This window comes from Panthera onca, chromosome B4, assembly GCF_046562875.1.
Source record: "Panthera onca isolate mPanOnc1 chromosome B4, mPanOnc1 haplotype 2, whole genome shotgun sequence".
Classification (NCBI taxonomy): Eukaryota; Metazoa; Chordata; class Mammalia; order Carnivora; family Felidae; genus Panthera; species Panthera onca.
In genome coordinates, this window is record NC_138345.1 from 18,049,511 (window position 1) to 18,068,491 (window position 18,981).

The 18,981-nt window shown below is 36.5% G+C and overlaps 1 protein-coding gene across 2 annotated transcripts in view; it reads left to right on the forward strand.

The window, feature by feature from the left end:
- Positions 1 to 18,981, forward strand: part of MALRD1 (MAM and LDL receptor class A domain containing 1) — a 776,428-nt gene that overhangs the window by 545,980 nt on the left and 211,467 nt on the right. For both annotated transcript variants that reach the window (XM_078450377.2, XM_078450378.2), the window contains exon 32: positions 8,568 to 8,729. In XM_078450377.2, coding sequence (XP_078306503.2) covers positions 8,568 to 8,729 — 162 coding nt within the window. The remainder of the gene's footprint in view (positions 1 to 8,567; positions 8,730 to 18,981) is intronic.

An 18,981-nucleotide genomic window follows, 5' to 3' on the forward strand; every position in this document is an offset into this window, starting at 1 on the left:
ATTAACTGCGAAAAGAATCAGCAATGCCAGTTGTCTCTGATTTACATGTCTTCAACTAGTATAGCTGAAACAGGAGAGTCACTTTAAAGATAGCTTTATCCCCTCCATGTTTGGCACATTGGTTCTCTTTGGTCTCTCTGTTTGGTTTGACATGGCGTCTCATCCTCCAGGGTAATCAAATGTGGCTTGGGTTTTCCATAACATAGCTATCACAAGATAATCAGATATCTTGCATGGGACTGGCTTTTACCAGAGTAAATGATCTCAAGAGCAAGCATTCTAGGGGCGCCTGGGTGGCTCAGTCGGTTGAGCGTCCGACTTCAGCTCAGCTCATGATCTCACGGTTGACAGGTTCTAGCCCCGCATCAGGTTCTGTCCTGACAGCTCACAGCCTGGCCTGCTTCGGATTCTGTGTCTCCCTCTCTCTCTGTCCCTCCCCCGCTCATGCTCTGTCTCTCTCTGTCTCAAAAATAAATAAGCATTAAAAAAAATAAAATTAAAAAAAAAGAGCAAGCATTCTAGGATCCATAGGAAAAAAACAACAAGAATTCTTATGGCTTAGCCTTGGAAAGTCTAGAATGTCACTCTTGGTTCTTTCTAATGACCATTCAAATTAAAAAGTCTAGCTTAGAGTCAAAGAGAGAAAGGGTTCAACTCTACCCCTGGGAAAATGTCATGCATGTATAGGAAGGGAGAACCACAGAAGTCATGTTTAAGTTTTTATTTTAAACTTAATATCGTTTTCATTCCTCAGCATCTTATAGTAATGATGCTTCTGAAGTGTTCATTTTCTCTTTGTTTTCATTTATTACATTTATTAAATTGTGGTAAAGTATACATAATATAAAATTTACCATTTTAACCATTCCTAACTGTACAGTTCAGTGGCCTTACGTGCATTCGCATTATTGTAGACTTCCCCACCATCCATTTCCAGAACTTCTTCATCTGGAGAAATCGAAACTCTATGCCCATTAAACAATAATCATCTAGGGGCGCCTGGGTGGCTCAGTCGGTTAAGTGTCCGACTTCAGCCCGGGTCACGATCTCGCGGTCCGTGAGTTCGAGCCCCGTGTCGGGCTCTGGGCTGATGGCTCAGAGCCTGGAGCCTGCTTCCGATTCTGTGTCTCCCTCTCTCTCTGCCCCTCTCCCGTTCATGCTCTGTCTCTCTCTGTCTCAAAAATAAATAAACGTTAAAAAAAAAATTAAAAAAAATAAATAAAATAAAATAAACAATAATCATCTATTTTCCCTCTCCCAGCCCCTGAAAGCCACCATTTTCTTTCCTGTTTCTATGCATGTGACAACTCTAGGTACTTGACACAGTATTTGGAATCCTACAGTAATTGTCTTTCTGTGACTGACTTATTTCATTTAGCATAAATTTCTCAACATTAATCCTATACTTTCATTTTAAAATCAAAATATAAAAGGGAGTGAAAATCATAGGCACTTCCTAAAATGGTACTGTCAGTGCCACAGTACTATAATAATCTTGATTTTATAAACTATTATTTATTTCCCTTATAATATATATGCAATCTGCAACAAAATTTATAATACATTGAAAAATACTTTCTAGTATTCTTTTTTTTTTTAAGTTTTTACTTAAATTCCAGTTAGTTGTTCTTTCCAGCTGTTTTCCTTAGGTGCACCAAAAAATATTTTTTTGATACTGACAGTAGAGAACTGATTCCAATGGTGCTCTAAAACAGTGCTCCAAACCATTTGTGAAATCACTAATTTTCCACCGGACCTAACAAGTAGAGTATTTAATAACCGCCAGCAAAACAAAGATTCTAAGGAAAAATACTTGGAACATTATGACATTGATATACATAATCCAGTGAGGAGAAAGGACAGCTCTCACATGCACATAGAAAAATAATTACTTAATTAAATAATTTAAAGTAATTTAATTTAAAGAATTAAAAATTTTTCTTCGTCTCATTTTAAGAGAGGAATGTTTTGAAAACATTTACATATGGAATATGTTCTTCCATTTATTCCTATTCTTAGTATGGGCTAGGAACAACTTTCTAAACAACGAATGTATAAAAATGAATAAGACTTTGTCATAAACTTCAATAACCGTAGTAACGGTGGAGGCAAAAACTGGTGTGTTGGGGGGGGGGGGGGCAGGGCAGGGGGAATATAGTAAAATATAGTGTTCTTTGTTTTTTTTTAAAGTTGGTAATAAATTTTAAAAATTCTTATTACTTTTGAAATGTAACAAGTGATAATAATAATAAGGTTATCATGGTTTATTTTGGAAGTATAGTTGCAGAATTACATGTGCCCATGCAATATAGGCTTATAAAACATAAATAGTTATTAGGTATTTTGGTTTTCAAATATGAATGTTGCTTTTGTTTCCTTGCCTTCACTCATTTTTCTTCTCGGACTGCTTTATGTGATTTTGATTTTCCCACAGTACAAAGGCCGTTTTGATTTTCAGAAACTGAGTCCGTTATGTACTTATATTTGTTCGTGTTACCTACAACTTTGGTGGACAACTGCAAGCTGTATTTGAATTTAATAAAATTGAAACAATATGTTGACAAATGAAATAGTCACTTTCCTAAAGACCTTTTTGATAGGCGTTGTTCACATCCACACACAGGAGTATACAGGTGACTTATTGATTCTGCAAATTGACTTCATCAGAATTTTATGTTGATAGTCTTTGGGATACATTGGATGCATCAGGGTTAGATTCCTGCAATCCGATAATCTATTGTGGATGATGAAATAAATGACAAAGTTTTTTAAATGACCTTTGGAGAAATAGAAGGAAGAAATGGACTTTTGGTTTATTAAACTGAAGACTTCATTTTGATATTGACCCTCACATGCTGAATGATTGTTTAAATTCTCAGAGACTCATTTTCTCATCTTTATATTAGATATAATCACATCCAACCTATAGAGTGCTTTGAGAATTAAATGCCATAAAGAACATATTTGTTCAGTCTTCAAGGATTAATAATGTTGGCCTCTTCCATTTCATTATTTTTATATTCTCTTGAAACTTATCAGTCATAGTGTATATATTTCATGGACTTTATACTTACTAGAAGTTAAATGTAGCTGTTCCTCATGAGTAAATTTTTACTGCAGGTTATAAATAAAGCTAAAATTTTTGTTTGCATCTCTAACTTCTGTTGCAAAAATGCACCATTTAGAAAAAATGAAACCACTTCTTTTTAAAATAAACAGTTGAGTTTAAAAATGTGCTCTTTTGGGGGCACCTGGGTGGCTCAGTCAGGTAAGCGTCTGACTTCAGCTCAGATCATGATCTCACGGCTCCTGAGTTCAAGCCCTTGTCGGGCTCTCTGCTGACAGCTCAGAGCTTGGAGCCTGCTTCGGATTCTGTGACGCCCTCTCTGTCTCTGCCCCTCCCCTTCTCATGCTCGGTCTCTGTCTCTCAAAAACTAAATAAACGTTAAAAAAATTGTTAAAAAAAATGTGCTCTTTTCTTACATGGAAGAACATTGTCACCTAAAGCTTGTATTAAGTGTGCTTTGTATTCTAGGCTAGGGATGTGCAAGGCGTGGGTGAAAACATTCTCGCCTGCCTTTACAACAGTTACAAACATCATTATCCAGTCAGATCCTTCTTTCCCACTGAACCGAGACTCTTTGAGATTCTTATCGATGTAGTGCTCTATGAAGCAATTTCACACTAAGGATAAAGTATTAAATATTCAAGTATGATACATTATGGTATAGCAAAATAAGGCAAATATGTGGATATGAGTAATGAACAATAATCAATTACGGGGCTAGCTCTTAAAAAATATAAATTGACCAAAATTTACACTAACCATACAACCATGTGGCTGAATACCCTCCTACTGGGAAAATGCCAGTAGTTTAAATGTTGTTAGTAATGCTTTGAATCTATTCGAGGAATCATGACAAAGGTCACAATTTAGAAAATATTTTTTTCTAAAACAATAACCATTAAAAAATACTGACCACATAATCATCACCAAGGAATATTACAGAGTTCCTTGTATCATCTATCATTTAATAGTTCTATATGGAAGCACTTATGGTTGTAACAGGGTTAAGTAGTAATACCACTCACATAGAAATGTTTTTAGTAATTCAATGGTAAACAATTACGATGACGATCTACAATGAAGAAGTAATGAATTTCCAAATGAATTCTAATGACTATAGTTGCTGTTAAGTGCCATAAACCACACATGTACACATAATTTCAGAGAACTGAAATGGTCTGAAAAGGAAAGATAAGACATAAATCGAGCATTCAAAGGTGAGTAGGATTTGCTAGGTGGAATGGAAAAGATACATTAATTAATATGCTTGTAGCAGAAATTTCGACCTCAACAAGTTTAGACATCATGGTAGTTCCTATTAGTTGCCTAGCACCCCTTTTTGTTTCTTAAAAACAGAACTCTGGTTTTATTTGGGGCACCTTTGTGACCAAATACAAATGCCATCTTTTCCAGACTTCCCTGCAGCCACCAGAGGCTAATGAGATATACATGGAAATTTTGAGAAGGTATCCCTTTTAGAAAGAAAAGCCCCAGGATAGTTAAAAAAAAAGGCTTTTCTCCTTTCTCTTTCCTTCCTTCCTTCCTTCCTTCCTTCCTTCCTTCCTTCCTTTCTTCCTCCCTCCCTCCCTTCCTTCCACCTTCCTTCCTTCCTTCCTTCCTTCCTCCCTCCCTCCCTCCCTCCCTCCCTTCCTTCCTTCCTTCCTTCCACCCACCTTCCTTCCTTCCTTCCTTCCTTCCTTCCTTCCTTCCTTCCTTCCACCTTCCTTCCTTCCTTCCTTCCTCCCTCCCTCCCTCCCTCCCTCCCTCCCTTCCTTCCTTCCTTCCACCTTCCTTCCTTCCTTCCTTCCTTCCACCCACCTTCCTTCCTTCCACCCTCCCTTCCTTCCTTCCTTCCTTCCTTCCTTCCTTCCTTCCTTCCTTCCACCTTCCTTCTTCCACCTTCCTTCCTTCCTTCCTTTCTTCCTCCCTCCCTCCCTTCCTTCCTTCCACCTTCCTTCCTTCCTTCCTTCCTTCCTTCCTTCTTCCTTCCTTCCTTCCTTCCTTCCTTCCTTCCTTCCTTCCTTCCTAAAGAGAATGAGCAGGGATGGAAGCACAGACAGAGAGGGAATCAGTCTTAAGCAGGATCCACACACAGTGCTGAGCCTGATGTGGGTCTCAACCCACGACCCTGGAATCATGACCTGAGTGGAATTCAAGAGTCAAATGCTCAACCAACTAAGCCACCCAGATACCCCTCCTCTTCCCACTTCTTTTAATGCCTTTAATATATGTGATACTGGTAAGAACAACAGTCATGCAACCATGAAGAGCCTGAGGATGACGAGATGACAGAAAAGATGGAAAATATATGCTTTACAACCACACAGTTGAACCACAATGCCGTGTTTACATGGACAACTTCCTGACTCATTTTTAATTGAGATGAGTTAATTCCTGTGTGTTTTAGCTACTATTACTTGGGTTTAGTAGTATACTTATTAGTTGGAACCAACTGCATTTTTGATTGATATAATAAGGAAAATGTGTTATCTGAAATAGCAAGAAGTGAAAAGCAAGGAGCCTTAAAGTTGGTGAATGCAACAACTTTTCTTATCAAAATATTAGAACTATATGGACTCCTTCCTTCTTTATCCTTGCCATCTTCATATAACTGACTTTTTAATCAAGTCACCTATCCATATAATCTCTTCAGTCCCAAGGATAACATGTTTATAGTGATATCCTCAGAAAGGATAAACAGATTCTCTTTCTTTTGATTGGTTCTTAAGAACAAGGCAAACTTTTCCTAGGTCCCTTTTTCACAATATGGCTCATTGTCTAGAATTGTATCCCAAGACTATGGCTAAACTAATCCGTACAAGGAAAGAAGAGAACATTGCACCTCACAATTGCTTAAATAAATTATAAGTCATCTCTAGATATCTGAGTGAATGAAGATGAGCAGTCAAATGCAATGGCAGTCTGTCCTCTACAAGAGAGGGAAGAAATGACTGATAAATGAGCATCCCACTGTGAGAGAAACATTCGTAAAAGAGAGAAAAGTAGTCCTAAACATAAAAGTTGAAAAAAAAATCTGTTTTTATTTAAGAGACAATTTTATAAAAAAATTTGTCTGGCATAGAGGCAATTTTGAGATTGAGTTTCAAGAACACTTTGCATCATAGGAAAGGTTGTTGTACGCAAGGCGAGGGGTTTAAGAGAGTATATTCAAACAATGTGAAAAACAGGATATTTTGAGCAATGGAAAAAACACAAGAGCTTTCTTAGAGATAACTAATGTGGTTCGGGTTTGTAAAGTTGATATGATGAAGGCTATACTGAAAAAAAAAAGTAGACTCTTAAAATAAACCAGGGGCTTGAACCAATGGAACTGTAATAGGGGTTATGAACTTCAAGGAAAAGAGTGAGTAAGTTCTCGAAGGGAGAACCTGCAAGTGTTGGTGATAGATTGGACATGGAAATGAGGAAAGCAGAATCAAAGATAGCTCCAAAGTTAACATCTTTAAAAAGAGAGAGAAGATTCATGCTCTGAAATTAAGCAATAATCTCAGAAGAACTAATTTCGAGAGGTGAGTGATGAGTTCACTTTAGGCTTTTTGGTTTTGAGATGATAGTTGCAGATTCCAAGTGGAATATTCAGCCCACATTTGAAGATAAACATCTCCATTTCATCCTGGCTGCAGATTTGGAGGCTATCTGCATGAAAGTGTGAAGGACCATGGGCCAGGGTGAGTGAAGCTATCTATACAGAGTGAGAAATTTAGGCATGTAAAATTAAATCAAGAGGGGCACCTGGCTATGTCTGCAAGTTATAAGAAAGGAACTGGTAGAAAATATGAGACTGAAGGGCCTGGAAAAGTTTTCTAACTGAAATCACTGAAGCTGTGGAATGCTAATAGCAGTGTTTGGTAAGGTGTTGAGATCATAAACTGAAATTAGCTCTAGAAAAGAGAAAGGAAAATGACATAATTTGAGTTAGAGAGAATGAAATATAAGAGAAATTTTATCTTGATTGTATAGATCTCTTCAGAGTCATACATAAAGTCATATATTAGACAAGGTGGGACAGAAGGTTCAAGAGTGGTTACAGAGATTCAAAAAGGATATAGAATAATTATTGTAGGTCGTATGTGTTAGGGAGTCAGTTACATAGAAATGCAATAGTGCAGAAGCTGTATGTGACATCATTCTAAAGAACACATATGGCTGTTTTTTGTATTTATATTGGAATATTCGGCATGTTTGTGGTTGTGTTAGCTAAACAGCTGGAGAACTGGATTTCTTTTAGCCATATTGTATACCATAATATAAACCTATTTTTTCACAATACTGGAATGATAAACATAAAAAGGGGATATAGAGAGCCCATAAATAAGAATATAGAATTAAATACATTATATGTCATGTAGAATAAATGAAAGAAATGTACATAATTAAAAATGATTCTAGAATTTAGGGATAAAATGCAATCATGCCTGAGAAGTAAAAATATGGATATTTAGTGAAATATTTTCAGGGATCCAGAAAATTTTCTGAAGAAATATTAAAGCTTTGTTTGCTATATGTTTGGCATCCATTTGATGCCGAGTTCTTCTTCTGATAAAGTTTCTATATGCTAGTATTAATTTTATGTTAAGAAGAAGTTATGAAGAGAAACCATCCAGAGAAGAAATATTAAAAGTAACTCAAACTTCATCTTTCTAAAAAGGAAGGAAAAAATCAATGACAATCTCAATAGATTCATACTGATTAAATAACCCAATCATTCTGTCTGTACAACAGTTTTACAGTGAATGCTCAAAAATAATAACTGTTGTGCAAAGAAAAGAAGAAAAAAAATAAAGAAAAATGAAAGTATATATCACCATGTTATGATGGTACTTTTCATAGATGACTAGGTAGTAGACATTCAGTTATTAAATAGTAATTTTTCTCATTGTAAACAACTTAATTTTTAATGAGTTATCAATCAACACTTAGAAGAGAACTTTTTTCAGTATTTCGTGACTAGCTCTGAAATGTATGTGGGTGATTGGTATGGTATGCCGAGAGCATCTGTGTCCTCTGCAGTTTACTACTTCTCCAAAGGCACCTTTTCTTTAGTTAATGACTTTGCCCCTCTAATGGTCTGTGCTGTTCAAACACCGGAGTAAACAGAGGGACTGAATTAAACATCTAGACAACTGGAGCTGTTGATCTATTTGACCTGACTTATCTGCATTATCATAATATTATGTTCATTGCTCATATGTAGACACAGTTTTATCAATCATCTATAATATTAGTCAACCCATATAACTCCTTCATGGATAAATGACAGTATTCGTGCACCACTTCTAGACTTTATGATGAAAAAAGAAAAAAAAAACCTACAGTGGACAACTGATATTACCAATGAGTGCAAATGTCCTGGTTCTTTACGTTTATTAATAAATAATTAAAATATGCAAGTATTAATTTTAAATAATCACAAGTGTAGTGTAATAAAGTATATAATATATATTTTCAGAACATTCTGTTGATATTTTCATTTCCTTAGGCCAGTACACGAGCACAATAGGAAGTTGTAATTTTGAAACAACTTCGGGAAACTGGACCACAGCCTGCAGTCTTATTCAGGACTCTCAAGATGACTTAGACTGGGCCATTGGCAGTAGAATTCCTGCAGAGGCATTGAGTCCAGACTTTGATCACACACCAGGTAAGTCTACCAGAGGCACACAGGCCAAATAATCCACTCATGGAAATCTGTATTAACAATTTGGATGAGTATCAGAGAATATTCCTTATGTCTGTGTGTGGGTAGAACTCATGAAAAGAAAGTTAGTCCTTGTTTTTAAACTCTGGATTATTGAATAGACTCAGAACTGACATTGCCACACCAAGGAAATCCACGACTCATATTTTAAGAGCCTCAAAGATTTTATTTACTATCCCATAAAGGTGGAGTCAAAAAGTGTCCAGTTGGGGCAGGAACAAGTAGGGGCATTCAGATTAATGCATATAATAGGCAAAGATGTACAATTAGCAGTAATAAGAGTTCTCCTGCTGCTGATGCAGCCACCCATTCTATTTCAGTCCCTCTGAAATGTAGGGGCAGAGACATAAAGTGATGATGGTTAAGAATGAACATCAGCATACTTTTCACAAGTTTTGCCTCCTTCCTTGTGATTTGAGGTTAATGTAATCCTTCATGGTCTTATGGGTAATAGAGTCAGAGTGGAAGTCAACTTTTATTCTTATTTACTTTTACCCTGAAGTCTTGTGTACTCTGCGATTTTCCCCCCTTAGGAATCTAACTTTTCTTAGGGGATAAACCTTTTCTAAATTCTCTTAAGGATAAAATCTAGCTCTTCTAGTGATAAAAAATGACCTTAGATATTTGCAACAGTTACTTTTCTGTGTCAACTTGGATGGTGTTTTTGGATGAGGTGAACATTTACATTTTTTTTAACGTTTATTTATTTTTGAGACAGAGAGAGACAGAGCATGAACGGAGGAGGGTCAGAGAGAGAGGGAGACACAGAATCTGATACAGGCTCTAGGCTCTGAGCTGTCAGCACAGAGCCCGATGCGGGGCTCGAACTCACGAACCGCGAGATCATGACCTGAGCCGAAGTCGGACGCTTAACCGACTGAGCAACCCAGGCACCCCGGATGAGGTGAACATTTAAACCCGTGAACTTTGAGTAGATCACCCTTCATAATGTGGGTGGGCCTCACCTAAGCAGTTGAAGGCCTAAATAGACCATAAAAGACTGGCCTCCCTGAGCAGATGTAATTCCCCACAAGCCTGCCTTAAGACTTCATCTGACACATTGGCCTTCCTGAGTCTCCAACCTGCCAGCCCACACTGCAGATTTGGGGCTTGCCAGCCTCTATAATTATGTGAGCCAATTCCTTATAGTAAATGTCTTTCTAGATTCATACATATTTTATCGGTTCTGCTTCTCCAGAGAACTCTACTTAATACAATATCGGTCAAAACAATTGAAGCATAGGTCCAATGAAAAAAGAACAAGGTTTTATGGGATTAATTAAAGTGACTTTTCAAAGAAAAAGTATGGGCAATTGTCTCCGCCGTTTTATGGTAGTAAACAGAGAAGAATACTTTTATTTCTATATTTGGGCAGCTTGAAAATAATATGACCTTCAATTACAGTGTAGCTGTCCTTTTTTGTTTTAAATTTGGTCCCTAATTCATATCCAAATTGAATATTCTTATTCCTTTTGACCTGCCAAGTTGTATTTACTCTTCCTCACCAAGTTTTTTCTTTCTTTCTTTCTTTTTTCCTTAAAAAGCATGAAGTTAGTATACACTAGATTGTAAGTTAACAAACAGGATAGAAAATTAAGACACTGAGGTCAGTAATTAGGAGACTTTAATATATAACAAAGGTCAATTATGTGGGGTAAAAGATAGAGTCTTTAGTGTGGTTTTGGCATATCTGGTTATACAGCTGAAATAAAATGAAATTAAACCCCAGGTTTTCTTTTGTGTCTTTTATATACAGAAATTCATTCAGATGGACTAAAGGCTTAAATGCAACAAATAAAAACAATAAAACTCTTGTAAGAAAATAGAGGGTAAAACTATATGCACTGTGAAGGCAGGATCTCACTTCTAAAAGCCCAGAAGCTACAAAAGAAAAGATGTACATATTTGATGGTATAAAATTATAGCTGTGGCCTAAAAATTCCATAAACAAAATCAACAGGCAAACGATAGTTTAGACAAAAAAAATGGTGCCAATTACAAGTAGGATACATATGGATAACTTACAGACTTAACTACAGGTGTCAATTTCAACAGCCAGAAAAGATTTGCATAACTGATTCACAGATGATCAAATTCAAATAATCAACAACAATATTAAATGATGCCCAAGTCCACATGTCATCAGAAAAATTCAAATCAAAATAAGCAGCTGGGAAAGGTTTTCAAAAGCCATCAGTAGATGGCTGAGCAATGGAGAGTCGGTAGCTGGAGAAGGATACTCATACATAGTTATGGGGAAATGTCCTTTTGGAAAGCATTCTGGCCATAGAGAAATAAAAAAACCAACACATAAGCACATGTGTATAATGATATTGACTTCAGCATTGTTTCTCATTCAAAATAATGGAGGGGGCACATGGGTGCCTCAGTGGGTTAAGTGTCCAACTCTTGGTTTCAGCTCAGGTCATGATCTTGCAGTTTCGTGATTTCAAGCCCTACATTGGGCTCTGTGCTGGCAGTGTGGAGCCTGCTTGGGATTCTCTCTCTCTCTCTCTCTCTCTCTCTCTCTCTCTCTCCCTCCCTCTCCCTCTCCCTCTCCCTCTCCCTCTCCCTCTCCCTCTCCCTCTCCCTCTCTCTCCGTGCCCCCCACTCTCCACCCCTCCCCCACTCATGCTGTCTCTCTCTTAAAATAAATAAATAAAAACTTTAAAAATTTTTAAAATAATGGGAAATAAAATGAATGTCTCTCATTCATACAATCATTTATTTGTTCTCTTATTCATTTATTCGCCTATTGCATACAAGGCACTGTTCTAGGTACTGGGGATACATTAGTGAATATAAAACACACCTTCCACAGTAGAGTTCCCATTCTAGGAGAAAGGAAGAGATCATTGAACATATATCATAAGTAAATAAATTATGTCCCCCATTAGAAGCTGAGTGGAAAAAGGAATAGACTAAGTAGGATTGAGTGGGCATACGGATAGTTGTGTGTGTTGCAGTAGATAGGCTGGTTAGATAGGTGGCAGTGAGAAGATGCCATTCAAAAAAGACTTGAAGGAGGTGACAAATGAGCTATTTGGATTCCTAAGGGAGGAGGATTACAGTCAGAGAGACAGCCAATGCCAAGTGCCCTGAGATCAGAATATGGTCTGCGGGTGTGCCCCATGGCCACGAGTGATGTTTTAGGTAATTTAATTAATTTTTGAGATGCTGCCCTATACACTACATAGTGTTTGGCAGTATTCCTGGCCTGTACCCACTAGATACTACTAGTGTTTTTCTCTCTGGTATTGACAGCTCAAAATGTCTTTAGAAATTGGCAGCTATCTCCTGGAGACAACATTGCCCCCTGTTGGGAACTAGAGGAACAGCCTGGAGGCTCCTGTAACTTGTTAAATCCAAGCATACAACATCATGCAGCCACTAAAAAGAGTGAGTTTAGCACTATACAGTTGATTCATAGGGATTTACAAAACGTATTAAAGGCAAAAAGCAATATGCAAAATGATTATAGTATGATACAATTTTTTTCTAAAACAATGACTCATGCCCCTTTATTTGTGCACGTGTATAATTCTACATAGATATCTCTATGAATAACTAAGCATGAAGAGAAAGATTTTTTAAAAAGGATATATATATATTATTAACTTGGATTACTTGGATGAGTGATAGGGTTGGAGTAGAGGAGAGGGAGAATAAGTCTAAAAAAAAAAAAGAAAGAAAGAAAAGAAGTAAAAATAGGAATTGCACCTCAAAAGAAAATCTAACATACATGATGGTAGCACCTACATGTGTCTGTGGAAAATTGTCATAGCCTCTGGGTCTGGAGTTCTCTCTTGTCCGGCAAGAGAGCAGGACACAGGATTAAAAGTGCAAGAGAGGCTAACGTCTGGGAGAAGATGAGAGCCCTGAAGAAGCATCTTTGCGCTGCTTTTTATTAAGATCAGAAGGCTTACAAGCATGATGGGTGTGATGGGCATGCACAGAGAGACAATGAAACTGTAAACGTTAACTCATGGCCATGAATATTAACTCATGGGCATGGAGAAAAGGGGTTTTGGAGATATGCGGTGTTAGGGGTTTGGGTCAATACAAAACAAGATTCTAGTGCTGGGTGGAAGGTTGTTTAAAGCAAACATGAGGCCCCACTTCTGATTACCTAAACTGGCCTAGGGAACAAGGAAGAGCCTGCTACCTGAGGGTCAACAAGGCATCTTTCTTTTGCTAATTAACTCCCCTCTGGGAAACTTTGCCCTGCTATGGTCTTTGGCCTTTTTACCTGTTTACCTAATTTGGTCCTTCCTTCCTGTGAAAACAGCTTTCTGCTATTGTCCTATACTGTTGTCCTACACTGGAGGCCTTTGCCCCATTTACCTAACCTTATTTACCTAATCTTGTTTACCCAAACTTGGGTGTGTTCATCCTATGCCTTTCTAATTCTTTATGCCTTGTTAACCCATCAGTGCCGGCTCAGGGAATTCCTAAGCTTGTTCCCCACAGAAAATGAGCTGGATATTTTTAATTTTACCACTTAAAAACAATGAATGATCATCTTTTCTACTCTTTTAATATTTAGTTTTTCTTTATTATTTCTTTTCATCAATTTTACATTACTAGGTAACACATCTTTTTCTAAAATTTTAAACATATAAATAAGTAGAAAAAAAAGAAAAAAGTTGTCTAGTAATTCCAATAGAGCAATATAATCGTTTATAAGCTTTATGTTTGTGTATCTTGCCATTCTTTCTTAATATACATATTTTCAAATAAAAATAGGTTTCTACTAGATTCCGTGATTTGATAAATGTCTCATGAACAAGTTTATACATTATGAAATATTTTTAACATGATATTCTACTTTTGGGATATCGTGTAATTTATAAAGTGATCTAATGGTAAACTCTTAAATTATTTCCCAACACTTTCACTATAGTAAACATCACAACAGTGAATATACATTTAGCTGAATATTTGTTTTTTTACTTTTATGATAGTTCTTGAGGATAAATCCTTGTTTCTCTCCCATGAGAACTTATGAGAAAGAAGCCAATTTTCATTTTTGCAACCAAGATCTAGACAGTGACATTTCCATACAATGTCTGTGAGGTCTCTAGATAACAGTATCTCCTTATCTTAAGACAGTATTTGAAAATTCCAGAGCATGGGTGCTAGTATAACACTTGCTAATGGCCCAAAAGTATCCTAGGCTCAGTTTAGGAAAAGTTAATAATATAATCGGTGGACATGGGAAAAGTTCTGTGCATTGTTCAAAAGAAAAGAAAACAGACATAAGTGATCAGTTAATACCTTTTAATGGAATAATTAAAGACTATTGATGGCTATATTTTCTTTTTTGAACTTTTGTAGCTTATGTGAGTTCATTAGAGGCCACATGAAAAGTTTTGAATCTGGTCATTATGCAATATTGTACACAAGTAATGTCCGCAGATAAAGAAAAGTAATCATTCTGACAGAATACTTTATTATCCCCCCCTGTTAATCAGTACTTGAGACAGGATATTTTTACAGAGCAGTCTCTTCAAAGCAGCCTGATTATATCATCCTTGATACACTAATACGGCTCACTGAACTTGTTTAGGCATCTCTGAAACAATGGGCTGCTAAATAAATTGTAGGGACATTAATTAATTTTGACCCTCTGGGAAAAACAAAATTCTTTATGAGAAGGCCAAACAGATTCAAAGGGCCTACAGTCTATTTCTAAACATCTCAACGTTGCTGTTAATTAAAACTGTATTTATGGATCTTTTCACTTATTGTTACCAAGATGAAGAATTAGATCCATAAGGAGGACATTTTCAATGCCCATCACGGGCCTATTTATGAGTCTTTTTGGAGCCATTGCAGAAGCTGTGGAGAGAAACTACAGACATTAATCCACTCTCGTGCGCCCATGAATAGTGTTTAGGCTTAGTATATATGGGACTTAATGGCAAGAGTGACATTTGGGTGACATGAACTAATGAAGGTATAAAACAAAAGCTTCTGTCTCTTTTTTTCCCCCCTTTCTTCACTACTTTATTTTCTTTTTAATGGTATAATTGAGCATATCCACAATTAAACTCTAAAATCTGGTAGGATAGGAGTCACATATTTTGCTCTTTTTATATTCCCTCCAGCATTTAAGACTGAAAACCACTTGATAAATACTTATGCAGGTCTCACGTTCCCTGTCTGTCTCTTTCTGTATTTATTAACAGCAATGTATTTCGGACTAATGAATGCAACAAGCACTTCCTGAGTGCCCGCTAAATACACAGCGCGTTGCTAACTGAGGGTATGAATTAACTAGATGTTTGTAAAGTAACTGGGATGAAATATGCTGGCTGATTATAGCCCACATGCAGTTACTATTGTGCAATTCAGTATTCACCACACAAGGTCAAAAAATACTCCAAAACAATCTTAGTGATACTAATGCCTTGATGTGTACAATAGCAGTTTAAGGTACTGAGTGTTCAACAAATATAACTTACTTGATACTTGGTTGACAGAGCCTTGGGGGCTAGACGGAGGATAATTGTACTTCCTTTTCAGTAGATGGTACAGGCATTATTATTATTCCTACAGATGACGAACAAGAAAAGCTAAATGACTTGTGTAAGCCTGTATCGCAAATGACAAACCCAGAACTGAATCCCTGGTGTATGGAGCCTAACCCAAGGCCACTCCAGGACATCTGGTAGCGTGCTTTGTCCTTAATGGGTATTAACGATTGTGTTGTTTACTGTAGTGAAAGTGTTAGGAAATAATTTAGGAGTTTACCATTACGTAATGTTATAAATTATGATATATCAAGCTCTTGCTTGAATCTCCTTAATCTCTATATTTAGGGCCACTTAATCTCTATTTTGGTCTAGGTGATATTACCATCTCACTCTGGTCTCCGACAGAGTAGAGGGAGACCCTCATATTCATTTCCTTGGGATGGTTAGGGCTTGGTCAAGGATACAGTTAGATATATAAAACTCAGCCTTTGTGGGGTGCCTGGGTTGCTCAGTCAGTTGAGCCTCTGGTTCTTGATTTTGGCTCAGGTCATGATCTCACTGTTTGTGGGATCGGCCCCACATTCAACTCTGTGCTGACAGCACAGAGCCTGCTTGGGATCCTCTCTCTTGCTTTCTCTCTCTCTCTTTCTCTCTCTGCCTCTCCCCTGCTTGTGTGCTTGTGCACTGTCTGTCTGTCTCCCTCTCTCTCTGTCACTCACAAAAAATAAAAAAATTTGTTAAAGCCAATCTTAATTCAATAGTTTACTAGACTCACTGATCTTACTCGCATACACTCATGTACACACACACACACATGGTTATCAGTTATTAAAGAGACTATAAAATAACTGTACTGTATCACATTTTTTAAATAATCACATTTCAAATCTAATTATTGGACCAGAAATTTTTGAGATATTCCAGGAAGAGGCAGGCAAGATGGGATCAGGATGAATTGAGTAAAAACAGCAGAAATTCCAGCCCAGGAAAGCATGGTTCACTACACGTCTTTCCAGGGAAGCTACACAGATATTCTAAGATCAAAGTAAAAAATACTGTTCTGGACAGAATTGTGTCACCCCAAAATTCATATATTGAAGCCCCAGTGCCCAATGTGACTACATTCTGAGATAGGACAAGAAGGTGATTAAGGTTAAATGAGGTCTTAAGCATGGGTCCCTAATCCAATAGGACTAGTGTCCTTATAAAAAGAGTAAGGGGCACCAGGGATATGCACACACAGAGGAAAGACCATGTGAGGCTATGAGGAGGAGCCTCCAAGCCAGAGAGAGAAGCCTCAGGAAAATCCAACCCTCTAGCACCTCCATCTTGAATGTTAGCCTCCACCGCTGTGTGGAAATAACTTTCTGTTTTTGAAGCCACCCAGTTTGTGGCATTTTTGGGGGGGTCAGGCTGAACTGACATACAAATACCAACAAAGGTGGTGAAGAGTTCTTCAGAGGAGCTCCCTGAAAACCAGCACTCAGGTCCCGTTGTGTGCCCCTCCCATGACCACAGAAGCGCTTTAACTCATAAAGTAAAATCAGATCCCTGCCATCTAAAGATAATCGGACATGGGCCTAGGAAGAGATTATCATGACGTAATTACAACATAAAAAAGAGGCAAAGTCATGTTTGGATTTGCACAGGATCAACACTATAGGTTTGCAGGGGGAAATAAAGAAAGAGAACCTCATCCAAGAAGAAAAAATTGGGGCATCGCTGTTTGCCTGTCTGCTTGCTTACTAACTTACCCCTTAGTCCCCCCACCAAAGAACGTGGTTCTCAAATGTGGGTTCCTATCAGAACCATATGAAGAGTTAAAAAAAAATACTAGTATCTGTATCTGTCCACAGAGATCCTGGTTAATTGGTTAGTATCATGGCCTAGGCATCAAGATTTTTAAGACTTAGTCACAAGATTTTAGTGTGTAGCTGAGGCCAGGAACTACTTCCCTACAGGAAAGCATACACCCCCAGCCCACCTCTATAGCACCTGCTTTTCCTTCTCCCAAAGGAGAAGGCTTTCAGGAAAACAGTTCTGTATTAACAGCAGTGGAAATTCTTTCAAGTTACCTACATTAAGCAACAAAATCCTTCATTCAGCACTTTCACTGAATAACCAAAACTCATCAGGCAATTAAAGACAAGCAGTATCACAAAAGAGAGAGATGAAAATGTGAAAAGAACAGTTATCCCCGGAGGAAATGGATGACTCAATGTAGTGGACATTTGTTATATTTTCTTCTTGCTTTCAGGGTTGTGAGTTCAAGCCCCACATTGGGCATAGAGCCTACTTAAAATAAAAAATTTTTAAATAATAAAATATGCATACTATGGACCAAAAATGTAATTATAAAAAGGAAACATAGTTATTTTTAAGTATAAGATGCTAGTTATGAAAAAAGTAAGTCTAATCTTGTAGAACTATATACTGATGTGCTTAAAGGAGATCTAATTTGACATCCAGGATTACTTCAAAATTAGTGGTGTTGAGGGTATAGGTGGTAATACAGAGGAAGCAAGACAGACTGTGGGTTGAAATTACTGAAGCAAGGCCTTGAGTAGGTGGAAGTTCATTATAATATTTCTTCTACTTTGGTAGAAATTTGAGATTTTCCAGAAAAGATGTTTAAAAAAAATTGTTCCCTCAAAATATGAATATGACTTAAACAACCAATTTGGCAATAGATTTCATATTAAAAAAATAAAAAGTCAAAATATAAAAAAATGAATAGATATGTAAGAAAATAAATAAACAAAGTGAGAGATACTGACAGTATGACATCTAGCGTGAAATAAGAACTGGGTAGTAGGAAAACAACAAAGGAGTTGGAAACAGGTAGAAGAGAAGACACAGAAATGATAATAATAAAACTAATCTCTTCCCTAGATCTTCAAATTATACTGAGATAGATCAAAGACTGTAATTTGTAAATCCTTCTTTTATCTAATCCTTCAGTAATACATTGGACTTTATTATGATACCAAGTCAGAACAGATTTCTGTTTAAAATTGGATGTTTTTCGGATACTCCAAGGGGAGTTAATTACTAATGTACCGTAATAATAATAATCACATTAAAGTCTGAGAAGAGTATTAAGAGGAAATGTGATTTGTGTGATGCTTCAGCCACCACTTTAAAAATACATGTGACTAAATGGAAAACAAAATGCTATTCATTGGCATGGTGAAAAAATGGCTTTTTTCCCCCGTTCATTCATTTAACAAATAATCGTTGAGTCCATTTTTTGTCAGCCACTGTTTTAGGTACTTAGAATACATGTAGGTCAAATCAGAGAATGATCTCTGCCATCACATGGCTAACATTGTAGCAGAGGGATAGAAAATCAATATCAAGCATTATAAATAAATTATATAATATATATTAATATATAATACTTAAATATATATTAATCATATTAATATCAACTAATATATTAATTATATTAATAGATGTTAATTAATTATATTAATTAATTACATTGTGTTATAATTAATATAATTATATCATATTATAATGTGTTATATTAAATATATTAATTATACTAATATATTTATATTACATTAATTATATTGTATTAATATATTAATATTATATTAATTATATTATATTGATATGTTAATATTATATTAATATATTATATTAATATTATATTAATAGATGTTAATTAATTTATATAATATATATTAAATATACAATAATTTGTTGGAAGT